At 42.1% G+C, this 10,936-nt stretch overlaps 1 protein-coding gene across 1 annotated transcript in view; it reads right to left on the reverse strand.

Moving 5' to 3' along the window:
* Positions 1 to 10,936, reverse strand: part of ITGA9 (integrin, alpha 9) — a 221,539-nt gene that overhangs the window by 190,947 nt on the left and 19,656 nt on the right. The window contains exons 6-9 of the mRNA XM_009321898.1: positions 9,619 to 9,748; positions 7,949 to 8,034; positions 5,075 to 5,143; positions 1,790 to 1,927 (exon numbers count right to left, since the gene is read on the reverse strand). Of these exons, the coding sequence (XP_009320173.1) occupies positions 1,790 to 1,927; positions 5,075 to 5,143; positions 7,949 to 8,034; positions 9,619 to 9,748 (423 nt within the window). The remainder of the gene's footprint in view (positions 1 to 1,789; positions 1,928 to 5,074; positions 5,144 to 7,948; positions 8,035 to 9,618; positions 9,749 to 10,936) is intronic.

Genomic DNA, 10,936 nt, shown 5'->3' on the forward strand with positions numbered 1-10,936 from the left:
GATTACATCTGAGGAGTGAAATCCTCAGTCCAGGTTTATTCAGCTAAACTCCAGTGAGTTAAGGAGAATTTTCCCCTAAGCAAAGAACATTTGGGCAATTGGATTTGAAAACTTTTTAAGTATTGGACAGAAGGATTAAAGCAAAGTCCCCAAAAAGCCTTCTGAAATGAAGAATAAGGAAAGAGATTTAATGAAATAAAGAGACAGAGGGAAGTTCAGAATAAAGTAGCTTTGTACTCCTGTGCCATGCCAAGCCTTAGATGGATCTGGTATTTCTTGCCCACCCACTTTCTGGTCAGATACATAAGCTTTAGTTTCTTGCAGTCTTCCCTCAAGGGAAAAGGAACATTTCCACAAGAAAACAAAATCTAGTTACGCAATCCAACTCTGTACCCACCTCAAGGGTTGTTTTGTTTTGTTTTTATTTCCTTTGTGAATGAGAGTAAACTGCCCTGTGGAACATGTAATAAAATCTTTTTCTTGGCTGCGGGGAGTTGCTGACTTTAAGAAAATCCCACATAATGAAATTGAAACACAACAGAGAGGATACAGGCAGGCCTGTATGTGCGACTCCTTTCTTTGCAGTCCTCACAGGAAAGGGCAAAATATAAGCGCATTAAATCTAGCATCACTATGCATGCTTGTATTATAATGCAGTTTTCTCTGGTCCGCTGCAACGACCTCTTAAGCAATGGGGTTTGCAGAATGAAACGGAGTTTAAAATGACCAAACCCCAAAATAAAACCCACAATCCTGCAAGCCATTGCTAATGCAAGTAATTCTTGCTGCAGGAATATAAGAAACTCCTACTAGCTTCTTGGCTGTTTTATAAAAGATAAAAATGTATGCTCTCACTGTGAGCAGGAAATGTTAGATATTATCTGCTTGGCATTCTGGACCCTATCCTGAGGACCCAGCAGCAACACAGCAATATAATAAGTGGGACAGCCTGTGGATCAAACTGAAAAAGTAAAGCTCATTTAAAGGAGGAGTGATAATAGAAATAAAATTACACCAAAAGCAATTCTGAAGCCTCCCAAATGCTGCCTATAGGACTTGTGGTGAATGTTAAGTCTAGCATAAACAAACTCCGTACATTAAAGTTCACAAAATACTGATGAAGCAAACCGATTTCATTTTAGTCCATAACAACTCCTCCTTTGAGACAGCAGGTTTGGGACCTGAATATTAAATACATAATAATGGGTAAACAACCATTGTTTTCCTATAAATACAACATAAGAATGATCTTGTTTTGCTGATGCAAGAAAGTTTAGACTTTTCCAAGACTGCTGTTGGGTCATGTGAAATCCAACAGTACCAACTGGTAAGAACTTCCCACTAAAGGCTAAATATGGGGCATAATGTCAAGATAAAGAGAATTCAATCTCTGGCTTCTCTTCACAAGGACTCCTAAATCCCCAGACATTTTTGTTCTGATGTGTAGGGCCCAGTGACCACCCAAAACACAAAGGAAAACTCAGTCAAAGCTGCTGACTCTTACTTGGTTTTGGCATCAAATTAATGTAAAGCCACAAATACCACCAAGTTTCAACATAAAACCAGAAAATTTCCCAGACCTCCTCGAAAGATTCACAGCTCTGTGATGAATGTGGGCTGGTGTCTGGGAAACCATGATAACGGATGAGTTTTCCGTAACTTCACGCTCTGCTAGAGACACCCAGAGCGCCACTGAGACATCGAGTTTCTGTGCTGGAAGGACATTAGCGTTACCCTGCCCGGACCCACACCCTCATCCCTTACCAAGTCATCTCCTGTACATACTCACGTTTCCTCTGTTGATATAGACTGTAACTTGACCCTCATCTCTGATATCAGAAAACATAGGTGCTCCGACCAGCAGGTCTGACAACCCGTCAGAGTTCAGATCAACTGCACATAAGGAGGAGCCAAAGTAAGAGCCCATCTGTAACCAAGCCGAGTCACAACAAAGCATTCAGTATCTGCCCATACACAGGAGGAAATCATTTATGTGTGGGTTTTTTTAATTTCAAATGATGACTTGCTGCTTTATCACTCACAAGCACTCCTACAGAGAAAGCTTAGGGGATAATTCTGGCAGGAATTAAACACTTTACTGTAACAGTGTATCAGCTTGGATGTCTTACCAACAGAATAAAATTTATACCCTGGGACATGCTTAAGTGAGACACTTAAAGAGCTTTCTTTCTTAGACTAGCTTTCACTTGTCAAATGCTTAAAACCAGGAAGGGGTGAAATAAGTTTCCCAAACCAAGACCTGGCTAGTGATTATTCATGCCCAGTGCCAGACTCCCTAAAGACACCTGAAGTTGGCTATCACAGATCTTCTGGGGATACCTTAAAGAAATAAAAGAAAAAACAGGCAAGGGGTAGGGTATCCATGAAAAGAGGCATCTAAAATTACCTCTTGATTGTGGACTATTTTCCCCTGTTCTATTTGTATCAGTCACCTTCAAATAGCAGTACTGGTTGTGGGTTTTGATCATAGCCTTTCCTCTCATGTACAGGCAGGTGAGTTGACACAGAAAGACGACTTTCAATAAAAGCTTTTCAGTTGATACACAAAAAACCTAAGCCACTTTCAATCTCCAGTTATTATTGCTTGATAAAACTTAATTGCTTAAATTTAAGACAGACATTAATTTCATCACATAATTTTTGATACAGGTTAACATTAAACACTAACAATCTCCCAACCGGCACCCACATTATGCATTTCAAAACACATTTAAACACAAAAAGGAAACCAAAAGCAAGAATGATATTCCACCCTTATTTCATCCACTTCTGCTAAGGTACCACAAGGCATACTCTTTGAGACCAACTACAAACCATAGTCTCAAAATTAAAAGCAACTTCCAAAGGAAAAAATAAAAGATACCACTTCTTATTTGAAATTGAGAGCTGTTTACATAGTAGGAAAAACTGAGGTTACAGAAATAGTTATTTAGGTTAAAAAGAACAAATCGCATTTCTCACATGCTTTTACATTCCTCATTGCAGATCTCTGACCCACAGCCTTCCACACCTGATAAGTTTAGATGCACAAGCCAGAGCTACTGGGCATGCTACAAGATGGGCAGCAGCAACTCTGTTCTATGCAGTCCGTAAGATTTAAAAGCTGCTAAATATATATAGTGGGGTGAGTTAAGGATAGAGTTTCAGTTTGTAATTCAGATTTTTGTGTTTGTGTGGGTTTAAGGTCAGACCTCAAACATCATTTGATTCCAGTTATTTTGTAGCTTAAGTCCCCTTGCGGATTTTTTATTTGTTTATTTTTTTTAATCCACTAAGGTTTTAAAACAAATTTCTCATGGGTAAGGAGCGAAAGTTATGAAAAGCATTTCACTATGTATTCAGGCAGCTTTCAGGGAAAGGCTATTATTTACTTAACTGCAACATGGTACATCTGCAGCGTGGGTGAGTTCACGGTGCTGTGAGAACCTGAAGTTTGTGCACTTAGCATTTGTAACAAGGCACTGCATTTTCTTTTTTCTTGTCTGCATTTGATTTCCTAGTTCAGCCTCCAGCAATAAAAAAGGGAAGGAAGAAACTGGCCTGCTTTTAACATCTGTCTAACAAGAATGTCAGAGCAATGAACTTTCACGCCACTGGGAAGGACGCAGCATTTTGTGAGAGCTCATTTCCAGGCAGTGCTCATTGCTGAGCATGTCTGGTTATATTTCAATCACAAAACAAAGAAAGGGTGATTTACGACAGCCTTTTCTTTAAAATAAAATCCTCATTTGGATTTTAGAGAATTTGTAGAAGGCAGATGCTAATGGGGAAGGAGGAGATGACAGCCTAGAAGTACTTTAAGGATGTAAATACTTGATCAGTTAAGTTACATATAAGAATAACGCAACTAAATTGAAAAAGGAAAGTTGTGGGCTGAGACCTGGAAAATTCCTGATGGCTCTGTTTATTAGGCTGAGGAATAGTTCTCCAGGAGCACATCCTTAGGGACATTTAAAAGTCAACAGGGAAAGAAACGAACAGGAAGCAATCAAACACAGGAGATGCCCTGGATGAACTGGGAGGTCTTTTCCTTTCAAGAAGTCTGCAATTCTGCTAGTGCAGAGAAAGACAAATTTTTTTGCATGTTTTTAAAGACTGCAACTGTGTTTTGTTGGGGAAAAATAACAAAACATGCTAACACTCCCAACTTGATGATATGAACACTTTAGATCCTTCTGAGGATGTCAGGACTTTCTAGAGCCAGAAGCCACCAGTAACCTTTTTCTTCTGCATTTCCTCTCCTTCCAGGAGAACGCAGGCAACCCCAGGTAAGGGGTATCGTTTCCTCACTGCGTTATTCCCAAATAAGACATCTTTTTGTTGTTACCTATAGTTAAGACATACTGTCCACTTTGTTTCCCCTGCAACACATCTCCAGCAAGCCCCCAGTGAAGAACACAAGTTGTTCCCCACTCAAACACAACATCACACAGGGGAGCTGGATCTCACTAGCATTCACTAAATTTCATTGGGGGGGACATGGCAGCTCTAAGACAGCAGTCTTAAGAGCAAAATGCAGGACTTAATTCACGGCGGGAAGGGGGAAATCATCATCTCTTGAGGCAATGAAGCTGCTCCTCCACAAAACAGCATAACTCTCATATCCCCCTGTCAGGGCAGGACACAGAAAAGCACATTGGGGCTTTGTGTATTAAACTAAGCTCCAGGCTACCCACATCTCCCAGTAACACCTACTAAGAGGAAATCTCTGCGTCTAGGCTCACCTCACATGTCCCATGTCTCAGAAGGCAACAGCAGAAGCTGCTGCTACATTTGTGTGAGACTAAAAAGAACTACTAGTACAATTTTCAGCAAGACCTTTAATTTCAGTCACATGGGCTTTGAGCAGACATTGCAGTCATGACCGCTACAGGAGAAAGGGCATAAGGCTGGTCTGAACAACAGGTTTAGCTCTTCTGGGAGGACGAGAAGAAACAGAATTTGCTTGACAACTCATGAAGCAGTGGAATGAAAATGATGCTCTGAGATGACCCTGCCATTATTTCCCCCTTGTCTACCCCTTAAAAGAAAACACACGTACATAGAAGCTCACCTTTTTTCCCGAAGCCTGAAAAATCTTTATTAGAGAGCCTGATCGTCTGTCTGTTCTGAAAATATAAACCTGAAAAGTGAAAAAAGAAAAATGTTAACCAATACTAACTACAAAGCACATAACAGTACAGCATTGGTGCTTTCTAAATAATATCTAAAATATGATCATGGCCATGGCTATTGCCAAGATCCAATTTCATGACCACTTTATTGCTCAGTCTTCTTTTAAAAGACAAAACATAGAGTTCCCCATGATGAATCACAGGTCTCTTATCATGAGAAATGCTTGAATGATATCTCGTCGCCTATTTTTTTTGGTGCACGTGTGTATGTGCACACGTGAGTATTTAAAAGCACCTAGTAACGGAACTTCCCAACTCTCAAACAAGTGGCATCTGGAGACTGCCCGGAAAAGAGCAGGGCAAAAGGCTGAGAAGGCATAACCCCACTCCCCTTCCCTTATCTAGCCTTCCCTTCTCTGATATCTCATCGCCTATTTTTTTGGTGCACGTGTGTATGTGCACATGTATTTAAAAGCACCTAGTAATGGAACTTCCCAACTCTCAAACAAGTGGCATCTGGAGACTGCCCGGAAAAGAGCAGGGCAAAAGGCTGAGAAGGCATAACCCCACTCCCCTTCCCTTATCTAGCCTTCCCTTCTCAGGGAAGTATGTGCCTGCACATACTGACTGCAAATTTCACGATGCTTTAGCAAAGGTCAGAGTAGAAATCCCGATCGGACCACCCGAGACATTTGCACTGTTTCTGTCTGAAACAATCTGTAAATCAGAAAACTATTCGTAGTCCACTCATTGCTCATTTCCACAGGAGAAACTGTTTTACCAGGAACTCTTGGGGCTAGTAGTATTGATATAAGTTCAGTAACAGATCTTGTACCAAAATTTAAGACCTAAAACACATGGCTTGTAGAAAGAGACTCTCTTCGACAGAAAGGCTGGCTCAGTCAGCGTTTGAGACTTCTCCAGCATTTGTCAGGCTCCCTGGTAGCAGGTGCTCACACAGTTTGCAGGACAGAGGATCCCTTACTTCCAAGGCCATGTGGCGGAGCCAAGCACTTTGACATAGTTGAATATGTGGTGAGTTATTAATAGGTGGTGAGACAGAGTTCAAAGCTGTTTTCAGCTGAGAACACAGCACAGATTTACTGTGGAGAATTGGTCTAGATACAAAGAACTCCCCAGGTCTTGCAGTGGCACATTTAGCAGCAAGAGTACGTTGCCAGGTGTCATCACGCCAAACCCAGTCTTACTAATGACACTCCTGGTGACTTTGGAGAAATGACTCAGTCTCATTAAGTGTCTTGGCTTTACCTTCAGTGAAAAGAGTGCAACAATGCTGATCACCTTCTATCAGGGAAGCGGAAAGGATTAGCTTATTAGAGAGTGTGGAAAGCGCAACAGGACTGCTCAGCATAATGTCCTGTACTCAACACCTCTTACCGCCCCTTTGCCATGCGTTCCTGCTACCCACATCCCATACCAAGGGAGAATAACAGGAGCTTTTGCAACTAGAGCAAGAGTCTTTAAACTACAGGGCCAGCTGCTTTCTCATGGATCTCATGTTAGCAGCTGTTTTTTCCCCCTCCTTGTACAGAAATTAAATCTGTTCCACAGAGAAAACAGGTTGGAAGGAAGGTGCATTGCAGCAGCCGTGACAGAGTACCTGGATAAAGAAACTATGTCTTTCCCATATACGTCTTTTCAGTATCAACTGCACTGCTACTATATCCCATATGTCCTAGTCACGCCGGATCAGGTTTATGTACCAAGTTCATCCTCTACTTTTATTCCATTTTCCCCATTTGCACTGCTACCCCCTGGGACACTGTTACTGCCAGAAATAATCTGCTTAAACCAAGGGATAGCGTTGCTGGTAATGTAGATCTCTCACTCCTTATTGTTACGACTCAGCTACAACTGATGTTGTAGAAGGAGAGCCAGAGGGAGGAAGATGGAAGAGGGCTGCAGGACATCTCTGCTCAAGCACATGGTGGCAGCAGGCCCCAAAAGGACCAGATTTTGAAGAAAGAGTGGCAAAAGCAGATCCTTTACATCCCTTCCCTCCCTCTCCCCACTCCCACTTCTCCACCTTTGGTTCAGAAGTCTATAGGGGTCACAGCGCTCACCTTCACCCTGCTCCTGATAGCAGCCGGGTACTCGACACGGGAACAAGCAGGCACACCTAACTCACCAGCCATCTCCATCTAGCTGTTCACTTGCTTACATCTTTAGGACATCAAACATATGTATGCCTACGGAAAAACCTTTTTTTTTTCTTTTTTTCTTCTCAAGAGCCTATCACCAAGATTTTTAAGTACAGCTGGCAGAAACCCAGATTCTAATCCACTAAACATCAGCATATTATGAAGTTTTAAAAGAGACATCAAATTGCCTAGTAAATGGCATTTCATGCTATTAGAGATGCTACCCTGAAGTAAAAACTGAAACAGTCCACATGCGAAGCACTGTCAAACGTATGAAGAAAAAAAGCAGAAGACAAACTCTTTTTTCCAGGTTTTTTTCATTTCCAGGCAAGGTTTAAGTGATACCTATATGTCACAAATCCTAAACAGAAGTGGTGTGAAATAAACGTTGCCAGTGTCACACTAAAATAACTCTTTTAAGGATTCGGTGGGAGTCAGAGGAAAGTGAGGGAGGAGGGATGTGAGGCACCAGGAGGAAGAGGTGGAGAAAATTTGATGACTTCAAACTACCTCACCTCTCCCCTGCACAGTGCTCCAAAACTACCCCGTAGGCAAAAATTTCTTGGCTTTCTCAGACATGTGGGAACTGCATCAATATTACTTTTTTGCCCTGTTGCATCCGACCACATTACTGTTGACAAAAAGCCACACCTTTCCGATGCCTCCATCCTGGGGAGCTCCTCCTACAATGTCCGTGGTAGTTGGCTGAGAGAAATGACCGGCTGTCACCGCATATCCTGAGCAGGAGATGGGGTGGGGTGGGAGAGGAGAGAGGAAATACATAAATAAATAAATAAATAAATAAATAATGGACAAAGGAAAGAGCCTTAGAAACAGGGTCAGCCAGCTGGATCACACTCTTTGGGTTTCACCGCTCCTCCTGGGCTGCGCATTGTTAGCATTCAGCAACCGTTCTGCCCAGGATGCGCCAATATTCAGCTCAAGAGCTCACGGAGGTGGAAAACAACACTGTGCCCTCCAATACTCTTCCAAAAGCTGAGAGAAGGAAGGTGTGTGTGAAGCTTGGCAAGGGGCACACGAAGCAGGTACGGGGAGCAGTTCAGCAACCGCAAGTCCAGAAAGGGAAGCGGCAAAACAGGAACAGGCACACACAAACAGAGCAAAGAAGCCACATCATCACAGAAAAAGTATCACATCAGACAGCAACAGTCCCACACAGACCAGACAGAAGTATCCTCCTTTGGCTAAAATCACTGCCCAGGAAGGCTTGGAAAATTATGTGCCTTTTTGGTCAGGGGGGAAGGCGGAGGACAGTAGGCAAAGAGGTCAGAGAAGTTAATGGCTTAAAAAGATTTTTGTTTAGGCGAGAAGAAAAATGGGAAGATAGATCAAAGAAAGAAAGTGTATTTGAAAGAAGGAGATCAAAGTTTCAGTCTTATTTGATATATTAAAATGATATATAATAACTAAAGAAGAGTAGAGTGCTTTCCTTCTAAGGCTGTCTTGTATTTGCCTTGCTCTTCTGCTGTAAATTATGAGGCTCTTGTCTACATGGTAAACACTATAATTCAGGTCTGTCGGTGGCAAAACCTATTTATGTCCTTAAATATGTATATATACACTCCTCATTTAGCTATCGCCAAGCAGCATCTTCCAAGTGGTATTTTTTTAAAGACTAAAGGTTAAGGAGAAAAAGAGAGGTCAGTGTGAGTCTTTAGTCAAACAATATAAAACTACTGACTGTTTGAAATGCCTTCTAGGTCTCAACAGTCTTAGGCACTGGGGATTAGGTGGAAGCCTTTAAATTAAGTTTATCTGGGACATTAGCTAGTTTTAGAGTAAGTAAAACCAACTGAGTTGAAGATATACTCAAATCTTTCACAACCTCCTTCTGTTGCCAGTGACTCACTTACATGGTGCTATTTTTGTTGAAATAAATTTGTATCTGCAATATACATTCTGTAATTATGTGTTGTACCCATTCTAAAGACAGGTGTAAGCAGACACGCAGCCTAACCAATGACAAATAATTTGTCCGTCGCAGGGCAAAAGCAAGAATGTAGGAGGCCCAATACCATCCAACCTGCTTTTCAGTCAAAATGCATTTTCAATATTAGTCAAAAACATTATAGCAAAGTTTTTTTAAAACAAGCAAACAAAAATAGAATATTCTGGCTGCTTCTTTGCTTATATTTCTTTCCAGGTAGGTAACCCTTTAATTCAGACGTTCTTCCTTTCACACTTCTCATAAAAATACTCTATACCACCAAAAAAAATCAGTATCAACTTATAGCATCAAAGCCTTGAAATATGCTGTTGGACTAATCCATTCTCACAGTGAGCACCAGAGGGCTGCTTACCAAGGTACGTGTACCGCCTGGCTATCACAGCATCATCGTTCAGCTTGTAATATGTGTTGTCAGTGAGATTCAGTACTTTGACAGTTCCTGTCCAATAATACGATCCCGGTGCCCCCATAATGACCAGCTCCTACAACAGGAAAAACAGAAGGGTGTGGGGGAAAGGTGGGGAAAAAAATAAACAACAGTCAAAACTGGACAAAAATTCATGCTTTACACAGTAATGGAGAAGGGTATTAACTTAAAACACCAATTATAAGCCCATCTATAACAATCTCCATTCTGTGTGCATTTAGAGAATATCCTTCTTCCCAAACACGGAGGTCACTGCACACACCCTAGAGACACATGGTCTCCCCTTTTATGGCCCACTTCTGCTCAGCTGTTCTGCCGCTTCAATAAAAGACCTTCCCTCAGCCTTACTAACCATCGAATTGATCCCTGTTAACACAGTCCTCCCAAAAATCTCTCTCCACCTGCTGCCTTTCCCAAACATCTTCCAGAAGACCCGAAGACCTCCACCAAGTGACAGAAGCGCCGCAGCACACCCAGACCCACCACTCAGCTACAGGCTGTGCCTCAATGCTGGCTAACACGCTATACCAACCAATTATGAAGGATACAGCACAAAGGATTTTGATTTTACAACTATGAAGCTAAAGAGCTGCCATGCACTCAACAAGCAGGGTGTGCGTTATGTCATGGTTGGAACATTTTGCCTTGCTCTGTCCTCAGATACACTCTGCTGTTGAAGAGACAACCTGGCTATAGTTCATTACAGACACCCAGCATGATTCATAATTTTAAAAGATTAGAAATCAGGCAAAGTTTGAGCCAGCATCCAAAGGCAGATGCTCATGGATAATGCTTTTGAATCAAAATCAAAGGTACATTCGTATGCAAGAGAGATTGCAAAAATGTTGCCCCAAAGCATCCAGCATCCTTGCAGGGAAACCTTACGCCTGGATGTGGTTTTAAATACCTCCCACAAGGGACCAAATTAAACCTCGGAAGTATTAAGCCTAGGTAAGTTCTCCATCCCTGGAGGAGACATGAGGACAGCTACTTTGTCTCACATCTCCATTCAGTGCAAGGCCATGGGTGAACCCCATCCTTGTGGGAAAATGCTCCTACGCCTGGGATCCCTTTGGGTGACCAGTTCCAGTTGGGGGGGGAGACGTTAAACAAGGGATTTTCCTAATAAGACTGCAGGGACCGGACTGCAAACCCAACCAAAGAGCAGGACGTGCTTGGCAACAGCTTTTTTCCTTGGGAGGGGCCGTGCCCTTGAGATCAAGGGATCATTTACCAGCAGGAA

This window comes from Pygoscelis adeliae, unplaced genomic scaffold (assembly GCF_000699105.1).
Source record: "Pygoscelis adeliae isolate BGI_AS28 unplaced genomic scaffold, ASM69910v1 Scaffold194, whole genome shotgun sequence".
Taxonomy (NCBI): Eukaryota; Metazoa; Chordata; class Aves; order Sphenisciformes; family Spheniscidae; genus Pygoscelis; species Pygoscelis adeliae.